Raw genomic sequence first — 18409 nt, forward strand, 5'->3', positions numbered from 1 at the left:
AACAATAACTGAGCGAATTCTCGCGCGCTAATTGGCTAATGCTTATTGTCAATAATAGTACAGACGGATGAAATTTGAAAAGCTGACGCAATCAGCAAAAGTTTTGTAAACTTTTCAGCACTTATTCAGCGCTGTATTCTTGATAAGGCGAGAATCATACCACAAATCTAGTATTCTAAAATGTACGGGTTAAAACTGAAGAAACCATTACAACCTTAATAGAGCGAAAAGATGAGGATGTTTATTGAGCTAAAGACCTGAAAATCGGTGGTGATCGGGAAATTTGTGCGGAAAGTTCTGCGTTTTAGCGGACAATTTTGTAAACAGTTTTCACTGAATTAGAGGTTAGTTAAAGCTGATTTCCAGTCCGTACTGCGCAGACTCGGGGTTTGTTTAAGTTTTTGTTTTGAATTCGTTGAAACGTTACACTTCGGTGACAGCATACATGAAGTTTTTTAGTCCGCCATTACAGTTCGCTTCGTTCAAGAACTTCCGATGAGCTGAAACGTCGGTTTGAAATAGCGTCAAGGTTCTTCTACTTGTTATTATTTGTTCTGCAAGGATATCTGGCGTTAATAATGAAGAAACAGGTAAGTTTGTCACGTAATTTTTAGTTTTGCTTTGTTTGTGAGGCTCACATAAACATTGCAGCCGAGATTGCGCAGTACGGACTGTAATTCATCTTTAAGCAATTCGAATTTTACCTTGTATTTCTGGCCGTATTCTTACTTAACGTTATATTTACGAGCCTGTACGGTCCGCCCGAGCGAAGAGAAAGTTGCGTCAATGACGTAAGGTTTGTATTTACAAAAATAACTTGGACATGTCAAAACAAGTCGAGAACACGGGTTTCGCAATGTGAATCTGAGTCAAACGCTTAAATGACACAAAAATATACATTTCATGCTAAAAATAGAGCGCAGAAATGTTATATAGGTGACTGATTTAGTAGCACAGCTTCTGGCAAGTAGAATGTTTGAAAAACTTTAGTAGGCCAAGGATTCAATAGCACTTGGCGAAAAAACAACTAAATGCGTGATTCAAAGCACGGCCGACGAGTTGGCCGAGTGGGAGTATGGGTCTGGTCACCGCGTGCGCGTTTAATAAACATAAAAGTAAACCAATCGCAAAGCGAGTTATCGTGTAAACACCGCAATGGATTTGTCCCTGGGAAAAGTCCCTTGGTGTGAAAAGATATGATTGGTTCACCAAAATAAATTTATTCTGATCACGTATCAGTCTTTGCTGTTCAGTACACGACTGTAAGAAGTTGATTTGAACCGAGCCTAGACTGCGAGCAGTCTCACTTTTTTGCTAAAAAAATCCGTTGAACGAACGCTAAAACAGCGTGCGAGATCGAACGGAGCCGATCTAATCGCAAAGGTTTGTCTTATTTTCCTTTACTAAAGGTAAATGCACTTCAGCACTTTTATTCCTTCATTACATATAAGGGCTGAAGTGAACTCTGAAACAAGCTGGCTTGCAATTGTCAAAAACGCCATAGACAATAACGTACAACTGCCAAACATGCTTTGTAGTTAAGCAGAAGGCTACAGTCAACATTTGGGAAATATATCTCGAGCATAATGCGAATTTGAAAATGATTCTCTTACCAAAAGTCGCGCTTTAAAGCACCCGGTATCCAAAACGGAATCACTTTACTTTCGCTTTCGTCACGGTCGCCGGAAGTTTTATTGCTTATCTATCTGCATTTTTCAAAAAATATTGTTTTAAAAACTTGAAACGCACACGAGTTATCCAAATGAACGTATTTTTTCAATACAATTCAAAAGTCCGCTAAGTGTTTTAAGCCAATTAGAACGTGTCAACCTCAGAGTTAAACCTGACGTTTTCGCGGCGATCTCATCTCACATTTCCAGTCCCTTTTCTTCTGTTGTTACGTTTACCACTCGTCATTACGATTTATCAAACAAGAATCTTAGCTTTCGTCGGTCAGAAATATTCACCCAACTCAATATTTGCCAAAACGGTTCAATCCTTTTGTCAGAGCCGGATTTACTGTGTATAAAAGGCAGCGACAATCAACGCTTGTGGCGAATTCGATCGCATGTGAATAATGAATTTCGCAAGCGAGTTTTGTCCCTGCACTCTTGCGGCACACTAGGCGGTTGTCGAGAAATCCCGAGCGAATTAAGTAGCCGATATTTGACATCCAAACTGTCCCTGATCTTGTTTTCTTCTGCTTTGAAGACTCTTTCTTCCCATGTCCTACACAAGCGACTTGTTGGCGCGAAATGTTTTCCTGTCCAAAGCGGAACCGAGGTGACCGCGGTATGCACCGTGTTGACATATGGCGCAGTAAAGTAAGGTTCATAAAGCAAAACCTAGGTGAAGATTTTGGAGATTTTCACTCAAGCGAAAAAAAGTGACTTTGATTTTACGCGAATGCCTACTCGTCCTACTCGTTGAAAGAAATTATAGGTTATGAGAATTTTACGCATTGCCACGAAATTTGGTACAAAGATTCCCAAGTCATCTTGCAAAAAAACAGTGTGAGGGAGTTTCCGAAATAGATTCTCCACTATGGCCTTTCTCGTTACACGTCATCGGTAAATTTTTAAGACCCAAATTTGACAGAGAATTGCGAAGCAACGAGCTGAAAGCAACCGATGGGAATATCGATAAAGCCTCACAAGGTTTTGAAGACTAACAGTAGTTTTGTTCGTGCGGCTAAATTTGATACCCGATAAATTCGACACTGGTCATTTTGGATTTCCGGGCCGTTCTTTTCTTACGGTTAAATAGAATTGAAGCGAAATAATTTTTGTCGGATAGGACATTTTTTTAACGTTGTATTGATATAAAGCTTGTAGTGGTTTAGCTCAAGACAGCGCGCATACAATTCTTTTTTTGCAAAGGACACTGCCGAAGGTATAAGGAAAAGTATCGAGTTTCTTATTGCCGCTGAAATCAGCCTTTTTTAAAATTTTGAACATTTGCGAAGCGTATAAGCAATAAGTTTGCTCTTATTCCGCATTGATATGTGTTTAAATTAAGAAAATTGCCTGCCGGCAGCTACATTTTAACATACGACTTTCCTTTTTTTGGTCTTGCTAAACTGAAATAAAATTTAAAATCAGATTTCAAAAATCCAAAATCAATTTTTGATTTTGTCAAGATTTTCGGAAAATGTTTTGAATTGCGAGGTATGACTTGGATGGATTTGAAAACTGAACGGCGCAACATATTTTTCAAACAAAGTTGAAATTAAATTTATTTAAACGTTCAATTTTCAATAGTGGATGACGGATGGACGGACCTTTCATGCTGTACTAGCATTGTTTATTTAAATATAAATAAAGCTGAGAAGAAAGCTGCTATGTATGTTGGCGGCGAAAAATGAAAATAAAGGCATCATTTTTGGGAAAAGTCCCTTCTATAGAATAAAAACAATACACAAAAATAAACCAATCGCAAAGCGAAACAACGTGTAAACACTGGGCAAATCCCCTTGTGTGAAAAGATATGATTGGTTAGCCAAAGGAAATTTATTCCGATCACCTTAAATTAACAACTTGACATCAGATTTTTATGCGTCTGTCCTCTTATTGATGACAAATTTCGTCATAACAAGCGAGTGGATCTACAACAATAACAGATTGCGCGAAACTTACGCCATCTTTGTTTTTATCTCGCGCGAAATCGCACACGCGGGAACGCCTTAGGCTGAGCCGGTTAACTTGTCATGTGAATGCAAAACGAACTTCATTCGAAACGAAGATGTGGGGATGAGTGAAACACGATCGCCCCTAAAAGCGACTGTGCGGGAGGGAGCGGGAGTGCGTGATCGGCTAATTAACCTTTTGTCAGGCGCACCGTGTCGGCGCGTGTACTAAGGATCACCGAAGATGGCTTCTTTTTGGTCTTGGCTGTGAGCAGAATGCTTGTGTTTACATGGTTTCTTTGATGTGTGTCGAAAATGAATTTCCACGTATTTGTGTTTATTCTCACAACTTACAGAAATTCAGAGCCATGCGTGTTTAATATTCCCCCGTAAGAATTAATCATTAACCCCTTGAATTTCCTAGAGAAAATTATACTGGGGAAATCAAGTTTACCTATAGCTAGCTAGGTGTGGTGTGAAGACTTAATTAAGAGATATTTTTTTTGGTCTACTTTGTCTGGGCCTCCCCCACTTTGCCCAAAGTAACTCAATGGCAGAATATGCCAATTATAATCTGTCGCTTTGTTCAAAACTTACTATATTTAAAAACTTTCTAATTTCTTTGCAGAACCAGAACGTTTTCACAGAAAAGTAAGCAATCAAGCTTTGAAAGTGCCAGGAAAGCTAACATCTCTCAAATGCAAGGTGTGAATAAGTTCCTATGGAAATAAAATTTAAATACTATTAAGCATTAGTTTGATAGCGAATTTCAAAATAAGTTAATAAATAAATAAATAAATAAATAAATGGATGAATAAATAAATAAATAAACCTCGAACTCAGACGTTTATTATTGCCCGTGTGAACGGGTCTGAATTTCGAAGGAGACCAGGAGCCATAACCCGGAGCGCACAACTTCTATATTTTTGTGCACGGCATTTTCACAAGTAAATAAAGTTATTTTTAGCCATACTTTTCGCGTCGTTACTGTTTCCGATGAAGTCATCTACTCGGCTATGCGAGGAAATGCTGAAATCATCGCTCGAATTGCTGTCAGAACAATCCAAAGAAAATTCCTCGCATCTGTCCGCCATGTTAACTTCCCACGTGGTACAGTATCGACAGTGTATTACGAAATCTTTTGTGATTGGCTATTCGAAACCAATTCGCGGGAAAATCATTTGGACAATGGACACAGGCAACAAATCAAAGCTTTTGCAAAGGGTGAATGAACGGCTACTGAAAGATTCAGAACGATAGGGTAATATTCGATTATATCTAACTGAAACATCCATTTCATCCAGTCAATAGAAAATAAGTCGATTGCTCGTTTAAGAGGTATAGAAAATGGGCTGGAGATCAATAAAACGGTACCGGTGCCTCCAAAATACAAAGATCTTTTCCGCGGTTCACGACTTTGCGGTAAATGTGACCTGAGCAATGACTTTTGGAATCTAAAACTCGGCAAACTGACTCGGCATTTTTTCTGAAAAACAAAAAAAACATATGTTTCTTTGCAGATTTCGTAATATTTCACCTTTACATACATAAAAGTAATACAAAGTATAAAAAGTCTTTAAACTACATCACAATAGTAACGTAACAACTACTTTCTATATTATTTTATTTCGAAATTATCGCGGCAACGCCATTACCGTCCCTGACAGCTCTCGTCTTGGACGTCAAAATAGTCTAAATAACATTTGCGCGCGCACAACCAAAAATTAATCATGTGTTGTATAAGATAAAAAGTAGAGGTCACTACGCGTTTTTTAAAGTTATTCGAGTTGTTTTAAGTTCTATGGAATCGCTTTTGGGGAATGAAACACTATTTCCTATCCCCTCCCTAGCGAATTGAATATTTGCGTCTCGCGCAATTTTCCACGCGTGCACTTAAAACCCGCAAGTAAAAACCTAACATTTAAGAACCTGTTAGATTAAAATTTGCAAATTAGACCCCATTTTTATAAGGGAACCTATTTAGCCTAAACTTTGGAAACAGGTTCTTATTTTCTAAAATTGATTTAAAATGTTTACTTTTGGTAAAATAAGTTTGGACAAACAGAGCAGTTGGATACTGAATAGCGGGTGTCTTGCCGTGCGAGCATTATTTACAGTTTGTAATTTCCTTACTTTCCTTTAGCCACGGGCAACCTCGTCCTCAGGCCTGATCCGTGCGTACGGACGTTCGTACGAAGACGATCACCGCAATTTCCCGGTAATTTCATAATCTCGTACTTTTGAGAAGATCTGAGTACGAGGTTACCAAGTTTCCATTAGTTAACATTATGGATGCTCCGCTCGTTCGCGCCTTAGCTTTGGCATGCACGGAAGCTCCCCTAAAAAAGTATTTTTTATTACTAACAATTTCTTGTGTATATGTTTTGTTTTTTCAAGGACTTCAACCAGAATAAAATTGTGACCTGAAATGAGATTCAACACTGCTCTTGTTTCCCTGTGGCTCGTTTGTCTGCTGGATGTGCAGCTGGTCAGCGGTGGTCCAGGATTTGGTGCATTATGTACATTTGCCTGTAATGTTGGGTACGCGGTCTGTGTTGGAGGAATAACTTACGCCTCGGGTTCTGCAGGATTCCTCTCTGCATTAGAATTATGCGGTGCTGCACAAGAGCTGTGCTCGCTCGCTTGCCTTGCTGGTACGTTTGCGCCAACACCTTGACTGTCAGTGCTGAAATGGCTTTGATATGCATGCAGAATAGGCAGATGATGTAATTTTGTATTTTGTAGTCTGGTAGTAGCGTGGCCGAAGGGTTAAAGCGCTGGGCGTGAAATCTTTCTTCCTTTTCTTTCTTTCTTTCTTTCTTTTATTTTTACTGGACTTGAAATGTGGAGGTTGCGTGTTCAAGTCCAGTTCTGACCATTAGCATGGGCTCCTGCCACTAGATGGATTTGTTCTTGGTCATCTAGAGTTCAACTCCTCGGCTACGTTCGTAAATAGCCAAATGGTCTGTCTCCTGCCAGTTGGGATTTCTATGTTATGTTCATTTACACTATTTGTTCCACACTGACCCTAAAACCCCTTTTTCGGGGGATGGTCATTATGTTTTGCTGTGTTTTGTACATTTTTGGGTGGTTTTGGGGATGTTTAGGAGGAGATAGATTTTCTCAAAAGATTAGTAAAATTTATAGAAATAAGAAATATGTAAGATTAAAATTAGAATTAGAAGTTAAAAATTAGTAAGTTGACACCAAACAGTCCCCTACCAACGGGAGGAGCTCTTTCGTGGGGGTCAACTACTTGTTGGTGTTCCAAAAATAGTGTTCTTTCTTCTATCTCTTCTTTAAACCTCTTGAAATTTCACTTAAATTCAGGTTGTCGTGCCCTAAGTATATTATTATTATTATTATTATTATTATTGTTATTGTTATTGTCATTGTCATTGTCATTGTCATTGTCATTGTTATTGTTATTGTTATTGTTATTATTATTATTATTATTATTATTATTATTATAACTACTTTCCACTTGTTACGGCCACAAAACTACCAGTTTATTCAAAGAAACAGTCTTTTAACTTTTCTGCAACTAGATTAGTTTAATGTATGCACGGACTTAATGCTTAATACCCGGACTTTGTTAAATATTTCATTTTTTCCAAAAAACAGCTTTTCGGTCTAAGTGGTTTTGAAAGACCCACGTGTTCAAAGAATGGAAGATCCACAATTGAAATACCATCAAACAGTGCTGCAATGATTTTGATCACAAAGCGCAGCGTTGAAATGGAAAGAAAATCTAAAAACCACTTTGACCAGTCCGGTAATTATCAGAAATTGTCAGTCACGTCTCACAGTATTATAGAATGTAGATTCTTTATTGATTAATTACCCACTATGAAATAATTGTTTAGAAAACCCGGATCAAAATGACCGGCAACGTCGTGGGTATGTTTTTGTCAAGGTATAAATGCAGTATAAGAATACACGTAAATGAAATAAGTTTTTTTATTGTATAAATAAACATGCTGCAATATTGCATATGTAAGAGAAATAGTCTCGGATTCTGCTTTTTCTGAAACTGTTTTCTGGATTCATCGCTTTTTAATATTATGCATTAAATGATTGTTTAACGAGCCACGTCTTATATTCCGTGTTTGTAGGAGGAAAATGATGCAATAACCTGTTAGTTCGTGGACCGAGCCGAAGGGCTGATCCCTCCGGCGCCACCCCCACTTTTCCAATCACCCCACCGCCGCAGCGTTTTTAGGGCTACCTCCACTCCACTTCTACCAAACCCACCCTCTCTCTCCTTTTAGAGCAACAAAAAGAGCCCTTTATCTCCTCGCTCCCCCTTCTACCCTTTTCAGCATCTCTAGAATCGCCAAGGTTAAAAAATCACTCTTATCACACAACTTTGCCGAACTAAATAAATAATATAATGTTTATTAGGTTTTTTTTCTAAAGGTTAATAAAAATAAATACTTCATCTCGGCGATCAAGAGGAGCAAACCAACAGGCAAACACGCAGAAGAGTTTCCCATGTAGATGTTACGTGAAATATTTTCTTCTTAATAAACAACTGTTGTCTTTTGGGGTGCAATTTACGTTTTTAACAATACACTTTCAAAATGGGTGAAATTGAGGCCGTGCGGTCCATGTTTAAAGTCCGTGTGCTAAAATACAGACTGCTTCATAACAAATCACCATTTTATATTTCATTTTTAATACGGAACCACTCTTGTAATTTGTAACATGACACCGTAACTGTGTTGACATAAAGCCATATCCAATCTTGAAAACATGGAGGTTATTTTACAAAAGTCTCTGTGTCAAACATATAGTTTTCGAATATCCGAATATTAATAACAAGGGCTAGTTTTAACTGCAATTTGGTCTTTAACAGTCTGCTCCAAAACAGCCCATCGGATTCGTTAATATACGATAGTTTCCCCGGTGGGGGGGGGGGGGGGGGGAGGTACTTCCTATAATGGCCTATTGGGAGTCTCTGCCCGAAAAGGTACCTTTTTCAGGCTTCAGGTATAAAAAAGGGAGGGATTTTACAAGTTAAGGTATATGAAAGGTTAGAAAAATCTGTCATTGAGATAATAAAAAGGCCTGTAAATTAAATATTTCGAACAGACGCAATGTCAGTAAAGGGTATACGAAAGGGGTGCCTCTTCTGTCAAAATAGTATTTAAATGGGTAACTGGGTTGGACCTCGAGGATGAGCCTCCCCGTATAAAACTTTTTTGAGAACCCCTTCCCCCTTCCTCTTCTCTCGGGAGTTGAGTTCTTGTAATAGGTCTTTACTCTTAAACTTAAATTGTGCATCTTCGGCTATCATACCGTGCCACCATTGTTCATTGACACTTGGAAACAATGCTGAGAAGAAACGAAGCTGTTATGCATGATAGCGGCGAAAATGAAAGTAATGATATCGTTCTTGGGAAAAGTCCCTTCTACAGAATAAAATCAATAAACATAAAAATAAACCAATCGCAAAGCGTATCAACCGTGTAAACACCGCAAGGGATTTGTCCCTGGAAAAATTCCCTTCTTGAAAACGATATGATTGGTGTACCGAAAGAAAATTATTCTGATTACATTATTTTTGTATATGCATACTCGCCGTCTTTGTTGTTGATTTCACAGCTGTAAGAAGTTGATTTGAACAGAGCCGATCTCATCGCAAGGTTTGTCTAATTTTCCTTTTCTATAGTTAACTAAATGCATTTCAGCGCTTTTCTTAGGGCTAAGGTGACCTCTGAAACTCACCGGCTTGCAATCGTCCGAATTAAACGCAGTAAGCGACTTCACATAGACAGTAACGTACAACTGCCAAACATATGCATGCTTTGTACTTAAGCAAACAGTTAACATTTGTTGGGTTTAGTCATAAATATAAATCGAGATTTATGCTATCAAGGATATGTTTCAGCTGTTTCTCTTACCAAAAGTCGCGCTACAAAGCATCTGGGTTCCAATGCAAATCACTTTTCGCTTTCGTCACGGTGGCCGGAAGTTTAAAAATAAATATCTGCTGTATTCTTGTTACGATTTTGGATAATGCCTGTTTTAAAATGACCACTGAACCGACCTTAATTAATGAAATATGTTTATGAAGGCATAAACTTTAACCCGCCGATCGACAGCCCTCAGTTCTATGCAGAGTCAAAAGTAATACATGTTCATCTTCGACTCATAAAGTGTGACAGTTCTTTTCACCCCATTATATATGCATGGACGCAAGCATTGGCCTCAAGGATTGATCTACAGCGAAAAGATGCGCCACTGTTTTCCACCTTTTCAAGGAAAGTATCGAGACAAAGTTCCTTCAAAATTCGTCTATAAACAGGCTACTTTAGGTTCAATTACGGTTCAGTTTCATGAAGATTTTACAAATGGTTTCTAGGAATTGTTGTGTTTACTTTTCACTGTTTCTAAGAATTGCATTCATTTTCACGGCACAGGAAAGTGTCGACTTGAGTTGACTTTCAAAACATGTCTTTTCTGGGTAAAGTGCCCCCTAAAGACCTGTCATGTTCGTTGTTAAAACAAAAGCCTTTCTGTCGCTTGCCATATGTTACAGTCACTTGAATATACGCTATCACCGACTGTAACATGTCGTTTTCACCGATTGCTGCTAGTCGTTATCAGGTTATGGGGTCAACAAGTTGTGTGTCACCATTTGTAACAAAATGACTTATCGAAGGGATCATGCAAAATCGAAAAAAAAAAAATACACAGTAAAATTTTAATATTTTGCTTCGAATTGTTTTTCAGAAGAGACTCTTTAGCGATCTGTCGACTGAGGCTGTAAAGCAACAGACAGAGTAACATCTTCAAGGCAAGAAGAGGAAAATGATTTCCAGGACAGAGGCTTCTGCTAGGCGTCTCCGTAAATCTGCTGATCAACTTGATAAAGTGTGGAAGGACTGCAAGATAGCACATCTTTGTGGAACTACTGCTGGAATAGTGGGAGGAATTTTGACTATCGGTGGAGGAGTTGCCACAATGATGTCATCGGGGTTTGCTACACCCTTATTATTACTGTGGATGGGTTTTGGAGCTGGTGGTGCTGTCACAAACCTGGGCACAAGCATTGTAGAGGCTTCCATCAACTCCACTGAAATCAAGAAAGCTGGAAAAGTCTTGAAGGATTGCAAGATCGATGTGAATGATTGTGACCAGTTGTGGCTTGATAGGAAAGAGAAAGGAAGGCTGTTGTACATGTGCTTCCTCCTGGTGCGAGCCCTGGAGATAAGTGATCCTGTTATCAAGATCGTTCAGGAGTTGTTGTTACGTTCCGTGGATGATGTGGCACACTTAAGTATTGGAGCAGGCTCACAGACAGAAGGGAAACTTGTAGGTGGATTGATCATTGGAGTCAGTGCAGCTTTCATAATATGGGATGCCAAAGACCTGCGCTCTACCATGAGGAATTTATATTTAGCTGAAAACAAGGGATCAGAAGTGGTAAAACGGTTACGGCAAAAGGCAAACGAACTAGACAATATAAACTGAAGCATTAACACTGGAGTTTCGAAAACTGAAACAGATAGTTCCTTTATTGAACACTGATGAAAATGTCCATGACTAAATCGTAAATGTAGTAATAAATTAATATGAACTCTTGAATATAGCTGATGAATTCAACTGATCTATCCCCAGTGGACACTTTATCAGCCATTTTACTCGCTATAGAAGCCAGTATTATACAGACCATTTGATTACATTTTTTTAAAAAAGTATTTTAATATACCTTTTCTTAATTATTTACAATAAATGAAAAATTGTAAATGTATGAAACTGGCGTCACTTGAGATGAGCGGTCCGTTATCCAGAGGTCCATCAATAAGGACAACACATGGGGCATGGTTCTTCTTCCGTCTGCAATAAATGTTACATAGGTGAAATACATTGACACCATAAATGGGGCTTTGTCACGGATTTTACCAGATTTTTGAACAGCCAAAGTGTCTATATGATTGTTAAAAAAACCTAAAAATAATAGTCCATTTTTATTAAAAATTGATATATTAGTGCACCGAGACTGCAAACGTCTTGCCTGCGAATGACTCAGATGGAAATGGATTACAACTTGTTGTTTCAGTGCGACTTCAAAAAATCGATACTTATAGCCGTAGCTTGATTTCTGTAGTTAATATCTTCCTTTAGATGTTCAAAGATAATGTTTTTCGTGGGCTACGTTGCCTACCACTAACCTTAGAACAGTTTAGACCAAAGCACGATCAGCGAAATCTTTGTGACGTAGCTCCTTTAAGCCTCGACCTTTTCGCAAACCAACATATAATAAAGATCACCATTTCTTGCGCAGTTCGACTCGACTTGGTAATGAAATTTTGGAATCATAACTCGAGTTAGATTTCAACTGAAATGTGTCGTTTTCGAGTCCGTTCCAATACAGGACCCCTCGGATTTGTAAAACAGATGAAGTTTTTAGTTTTGGTTGTAGTTTTCAAGATATATTAATGGATCAGACTTACAACATAATCGGCTGAACAAAACTTCTCACTCATTGACTCTTATATAAGACGACTTCCGCTCAGGTTGTCGAAACGACAGTCACCAACTACAACTTTTCTTATTACAACTAAATCCACCCGAATGATCATGTTATACTTACTACTGATACTTCTGAGTTCTAAACATTTACAAAGCTCAACGTATGTTGTAGGTGTTATTTTCTTGCTCTCCAGCGAAAAACAAAACCGAACAAATTCTATCAGAAGTAACGCCATCTTACTCTCCAGGCATAACTAATCGATGACATCAATGGCATCAATGAAATCAATGAGTAATCAATAGGTAATCGATAGGTAATCAGTTGATTAGTCATTGATTATTGCCGATGATCAATGAGTAATCGATGACTAATCGATAGGCCACAAAATTTTGGTTATCGATTAGTCATCGATTGCATCGATTAGTCATTGATTGCATTGATTAGTCATTGATTTCATTCATTACTCATCGATATCATCTCATTCCGGTGCGTAATGCAGCTGCTTATGCCGGCTGTTTCCCCGAAGCAGTTTTACTTTGCTGACAAACATCAACCGAGCAAAATCTATAACCACGTAGTCGATTCTTATCAGCGTACTTGTTGTGCGCAGTATAATAGTCGATGAGTAATCGATGGGTCATCGATGAGTATTCAATAACATCAATAGGTAATCAATTACATCAATGAGTAATCGATGTCATCGATGAGTAATCGATAGGCCACAAAATTTTTCGGCTTCGATTAGTCATCGATTACTCATTGATCATCGCCAATAATCAATGACTAATCAACTGATTACCCATCGATTACTCATTGATTACCAATTGATGTCATTGATCATCGATTAGTTATGCCTGGTACTCTGTAATCGAACCGTGGAAGGTTTGTTTTGACTAGAAATTGGTTGCCATGGAACCTCGACGTCAACACTTTACCACTCCTTTTAGACCGATTATAGAAATGACGCTAATGGATCTGGAGGCTATCTGGAGTCTTACAAATGTGCGAGGCAGCGATGCATGCGCGTGCGAAGCAAGGCTGCAAGGCATGCGAGGCAGAAATCCCTACTCCAAATAAAAAGGCTAACTGCAAGGTACCTAAGATAGCAGCAGGCTAACCGGAGTGCGAGGCTAACCGCAGTGCAAGCTAGACTAACCGAGTGCCATTTAGGCTAACGGGAATAGATCGTACGCCTCGCTGCCTCGCACTAGGAGACGACCCACGCTGATGTTTATTGATGAAAAAAAAGGAAAGTGAAGTCATCGAGTCATTCTTGGGAAAAGTCCCTTCTGAACAAAAGAATTAAAAATCAACCAATCGCAAAGCGAATGTTCGTGTTAACACAAGGGATTTTTCCCTGGGACAAGTCCCTTTATATGATTGGCTCAGGAAGGGAATTTAGTAGGATGGGTAGGTTTTTAAAAGTGTTGTTTTTTTTTTTTTTAAATTTAGTCTGATGTGTATACGCGTACTGATCAGTTCCTCTGCTGTCGAGTGTACATCTATAAGAAGTTGAATTGAAAAGAGCTGATATTCTCATCGATTACAAGGTTTGTTCAATTTTCGTTAACAACATTAGAGTGTGCATAATCCTTTATTACATGTTAGGGCAGAAGTGAGCTCTGAAACATGCCGGCTTGCATTGATCGTCAGAAACGACATAGGCAGTGTCGTACAAGTTTAAACCGAAAAGCCACAGTTCGTCCCTAGGATTTGCTGGATCAGGTCACAAATCATGATAACTAAAGCGTTAATTCAAATTGTAGTTCATGTTGCTTTTCACATATAAAGTCGGGCACTAAGCACCGATTCCAGATCAGTTGCTTCACTTTCACTTTCGTCAATGTAGCCGGAAGTTATTATCTGCTGTATTCTAGATGAGATGATGCAACCCACATGAGAGACAGTGAAAGATATATCATGATCAGATGATAAAAATTTAGGCATAACCTTTAAGAACTGGCCGCAGTCCTCAGTGCTAGGATGAGTCAAACGTAACAAATCCTTGATCTTCACACTCAAAATATAGCTAGCGTGACAATTCACTTTCACTTTCATCCTGCATGGACGGAAGCATTGGCCACTTGAATTGATCTGTAGCGAGAAGGCGCGAGAGTATTTTTGGCCTTTGCAAGGAAAGTATAGTCAAGTTCCTTCACATTTCTTTTAGAAACTAGTTATTTCGTGTTGCATTTCGGTTCGGGTTCAATAAAATTATTACTAATTGGTTCTGAGAACCGATGTGTTTACTTTGGACTGTTTCTAAGAAATGCCACTGATTTACAACAAGTTTGGGAAGGAAATACGATTCTATAATACGATCAAGGTCGGTTTCTACCGATCGTAGTATCGCAACATGCTAAGATGAGTTTTATGTAGTTCTGTTAAATTTATGAAAGATATCTGCTATTAACATTACTAGTTTGGTATTTAAGCTTGCCAACTAACAAATAAACAAAAAGAGACTCCTTTTTCTCGAACTAATAGTCCTGGGCATGGGTGGTCATCAAATTATAAGAATAGGTTCCAAATAAGTGAAGTCAGCTATATCTTTGCCATACTCGAATTAATTTAAAACATTCTACGGTAGGGCCATACGTCTAATTCAGCTTAATCAGTAATCAATAATAAGGTTAATCATTTTTGTTCACCCAATAACCCAACATAAGCAAAGCAAAGCATTTGAATACTGTGTAACAAATCTAATAAAAACCAACTTGAGTTGACCTTTGCTGCATCATACCTTTTCTGGGTAAGATGCCCCAGAAAGACGTGGATAATATAATTTTGGTCGTGGTTTGATCCCGGGGGGGGGGGGGGGGGCACTCCCTATATTGGCCTATACGGGGAGGCTCCGCCCGAAAGGGGTACCTTTTTCATGCTTCAGGTATATAAAAGGGTAGGAATTTCGCAAGCTAAGGTATATAAAAGGGTAGGGATATCGCTCATTAAGGTATTTAAAAGGCCTTTAATTAAAATATTTCGAACAGACGCACCTTATGGAGGTATCATTTAAATTCGTTAAGCGCTACATAAAAATGGCATCAAGACTTCCTGTTTTCGGCATTTGTCCTGTCTTTACGGTATATGAAAAGGGTACCTTTTTTCAGTAAAAGGTATACGAAAGGGGTGCCTTTTCTGTCAAAATGGTATATAAAAGGGTAAGGGGTTGGTCTTCGGGGCGGAGCCTCCCCGTACAAAACGCATTTTGAGTAGCCCCCCGAGGGGTTTGATAGCTTTTTTCTGCCTCCGTCACATTGATGTGTATTGAGACATTTTTATTCGACCGCTTATACTTTACCATTTCTTCATCAGGTGATGAGGTCGACTGGTTGTATACAGCCATTTGTAACACAACTGCCAGTCAAAGTGGACCAGATGAGGAAAACGTTTTGAACGATATCGTACCCAAATTGGGCGACAAACGCCGGAAGTAGATCCTTTCATTTGGATGCCAAGGCATACGGCCAAATTAACTTTTGTTTTGCTTCTTACTTTTCCAGGAAGGACACAAAAATGGGAGACAGCAACCTGGAGGAAGTAATCAGTTTACAGCGAATGCTTGCGGACCTGTCTGAGTCTGAAAAGCAACAGGCAAAGGAAGATCTAGCAGTGCTTCAAGGAAAGACGAAGAATGTGGTTTTCAAGGTGCACGTTACTGCTAAGAGTCTACGTAAAGCGGCTAAGAAACTTGATGAAGTGTGGAAGGACTGCAAGATAGCACATGCCTTCGGAACTACTGCTGGAATTGTGGGAGGGGTTTTGACTATCGGTGGAGGAATTGCGACAATAATGACACTGGGAGCTGCTGCGCCCCTATTGCTAGTGGGGATGGGTGTTGGAGCTGCTGGTGCTGGCACAAACTTAGGCACAAGCATTGTGGAGGCTGCCATCAACTCGAATGAAATCAAGAAAGCCGAAGCGGACTTAAAAGAGACTTTAGAATGCATAAACGAGGTTAACACTACTATCAAGTTGTGGCTTGATAGGAAGGAGGAATCAAGGCTGTTGTACATTTTCTGCCTCGCTATGCAAACCCTAGAGTTGAGTGAACCTGTCATTAAACTCCTTCAGCAGGTGATTTTGAATATCACAAGCATCCCTGCGATAATTGTGGAAGCGGCAACAAGGGTATTTCTGGACGTAGGAAAGGCTGGTGTAAAGGCAGGAGGAAAGGCAGGTGCAAGGGCTGCAGGAAAAGCTGGTGCAAAAGCGGCAGGAAAAGCTGGTGCAAAAGCGGCAGGAAAAGCTGGTGCAAAAGCGGCAGGAAAAGCTGGTGCAAAAGCGGCAGGAAAGGCTGGTGCAAAAGCGGCAGGAAAGGCTGGTGCAAAAGCGGCAGGGAAGGCTGGTTAACGTCAGTGTAAGGCTGCAGGACAGACTGGTGTACAGGCCAGTGCAAAGGCTGCAGGACAGACCGGTGTACAGGTAGCAGGACAGGCAGGTATACAAGTAGCAGGACAGACTGGTGTACACGTCAGTGTACAGGCAGCAGGACAGACCGGTGTACAGGCAGCAGGGCAGATAAGCGTACAAGCAGCCGGTCAGATGTTGGTTTAAGAGCGGTTAGGGGAGGGGGGCAGACTGGTGTACAGGTCAGTGTGCAGGCAGCAGGGCAGACCGGTGTACAGGCAGCAGGGCAGATAAGCGTACAAGCAGCCGGTCAGACTGGTGTACAGGTCAGTGTACAAGCAGCAGGACAGACCGGTGTACAGGCAGCCGGACAGACTGGCGTACAGGCAGCTGCACAGGCTGGTGTAGAGACAGTGGGGCAGGCTGGTGCCCAGACGGCAGGGCGGGTTGGCGCACAGGCAGCTGGTGATGTAGCAGAATCTGGTGCTAAAGCAGGAGCTAAAGCAGGAAGCAAACTTGCAGGTGGATTGATCATTGGAGTCAGTGCTGCGTTCCTGGTGTGGGATGCCATAGATCTGGGCTTCACGATCAGAGATTTAGTTCAAGACAAGGGATCAGAGGCGGCGAGCGCTTTAAGAGAGAAAGCAGACGAACTTGAGAAACAATTCTGAAACGACAAAAATCGTCATTAGCAAGGATCGGCTGAACAATTTTCAACGAAAAGGTGTCTACTGAACAGTGCTGTGTCATCCATTACTTGGATTTTCGAAGCTGTTAACCCTTGATAGCTCAGACTCTTGGAAAGCATGTAGATTCGGCCGATTTATGACGTAAACTTTATTAGCCATGTAACTTGCATAATATTACATTCAGTTGTAGAACAATTGGATTGTATTTTTGACTAAAAATATGTTTTTTAATTTGAGCATCATATCACCTAAAATAAATTCAGAAATGCACAAGTTGGCTGATAGGTGAAACACTTGAGCATGTTATGTATGTGTACCAATCAATTACTTACGTAGCTATATAGGTTATGGAGTAACCAGTTTACAATGTAAAGGGGCTGCGTCACGGCCTAGTTTGTCATTCGAAATTTGTCTTTATCTTCAATCATCTTGCACAATCCTTGTTTATTAAGTTTAAGATTAAATGTCTTTCTTAAAAAGGGTTGGTAGCGATTGCTGAGTTAACTGATAAGGATAAGGATAAGAATAACTTTGTTTAAAGTCGTTAACGTAGGGAGTGGTTGCCTAATCACCCGAGCCAGGGGCTCATGTTAAAAAAGCACGACATTAAAAAAAACATTACCAATTACATTACTATCTACATTAAAAACATAAAGAAGTTCAAACGAATTGTCCATGATAAATCTAGAATTAAAATATAAACTATAATTATAAACAATTTATCCTAATAAAAATCTAAAGACAGGCATTTATTATGAATGATGCTTTAGTATTTGTGCAGCACCGATTATAACAAAACGTTTCGTTTGTCAGGGAATTATCAGAAATTGTGAGTCATGTGTCATTACTATTATGAAGTGTAGGTTCTTAATTGATTATTTACCCACTATTAAGTACTTGATTAAACCAGACTACCAGATGAGATTAATAACCGGAGAAAGTCGTGGGTACTTTTTTCATTGTATAAATCAGAAGTACATTGTAGGACGTGAAAGAAGTTGATTGATTGTATAACAAAATGGTGTCTTAGTGTCTTAGTGTCTTACGTGAGAGGGAATTGGGCTTGCCACTGCAGTCACTGAATAGCTACTTTTTGTTGTAAAACAGCCAGTAAAATGGACTTTAATGGAAATTGAAGAAAGAGTTACAGAAGTCGGATTTAAAATTTGGAGAGTTCGTGGTCGGAACCGAAGGGTCAATGCCCCCACCCCCTTCGCCGCCGTTTTGGGGCCGACCTCAGTTCTCTTTCTCCACTCCCCTCCG

At 39.6% G+C, this 18409-nt stretch overlaps 2 protein-coding genes across 2 annotated transcripts; both read left to right on the forward strand.

Moving 5' to 3' along the window:
• Positions 1 to 9227: 9227 nt before the first annotated feature.
• Positions 9228 to 11426, forward strand: LOC144638446 (uncharacterized). The gene is made up of 2 exons (XM_078497644.1): positions 9228 to 9273; positions 10364 to 11426. The coding sequence occupies exon 2, from the start codon at positions 10442 to 10444 to the stop codon at positions 11102 to 11104; it is 663 nt and encodes a 220-aa protein (XP_078353770.1). The 5' UTR covers positions 9228 to 9273; positions 10364 to 10441; the 3' UTR covers positions 11105 to 11426.
• Positions 11427 to 13551: 2125 nt separating this feature from the next.
• On the forward strand, positions 13552 to 17747 carry LOC144637819 (uncharacterized). Its single transcript, XM_078496898.1, has 3 exons — positions 13552 to 13657; positions 15611 to 16383; positions 16935 to 17747. The coding sequence occupies exons 2-3, from the start codon at positions 15624 to 15626 to the stop codon at positions 17126 to 17128; spliced, it is 954 nt and encodes a 317-aa protein (XP_078353024.1). The 5' UTR covers positions 13552 to 13657; positions 15611 to 15623; the 3' UTR covers positions 17129 to 17747.
• The last annotated feature ends 662 nt before the right edge of the window (positions 17748 to 18409 follow it).

This window comes from Oculina patagonica, chromosome 14 (assembly GCF_052425735.1).
Source record: "Oculina patagonica isolate OP01 chromosome 14, crgOcupat, whole genome shotgun sequence".
NCBI lineage: Eukaryota > Metazoa > Cnidaria > Anthozoa > Scleractinia > Oculinidae > Oculina > Oculina patagonica.

Bases quoted from the DNA above. Each gene is read 5' to 3' on its own strand.
- LOC144638446 (XM_078497644.1), top strand. From the start codon at position 10,442: ATGATTTCCAGGACAGAGGCTTCTGCTAGGCGTCTCCGTAAATCTGCT.
- LOC144637819 (XM_078496898.1), top strand. From the start codon at position 15,624: ATGGGAGACAGCAACCTGGAGGAAGTAATCAGTTTACAGCGAATGCTT. The intron at 16,384-16,934 runs GTGCAAAAGCGG...GTGATGTAGCAG, and splicing joins AAAAGCGGCAGGAAAAGCTG to AATCTGGTGCTAAAGCAGGA.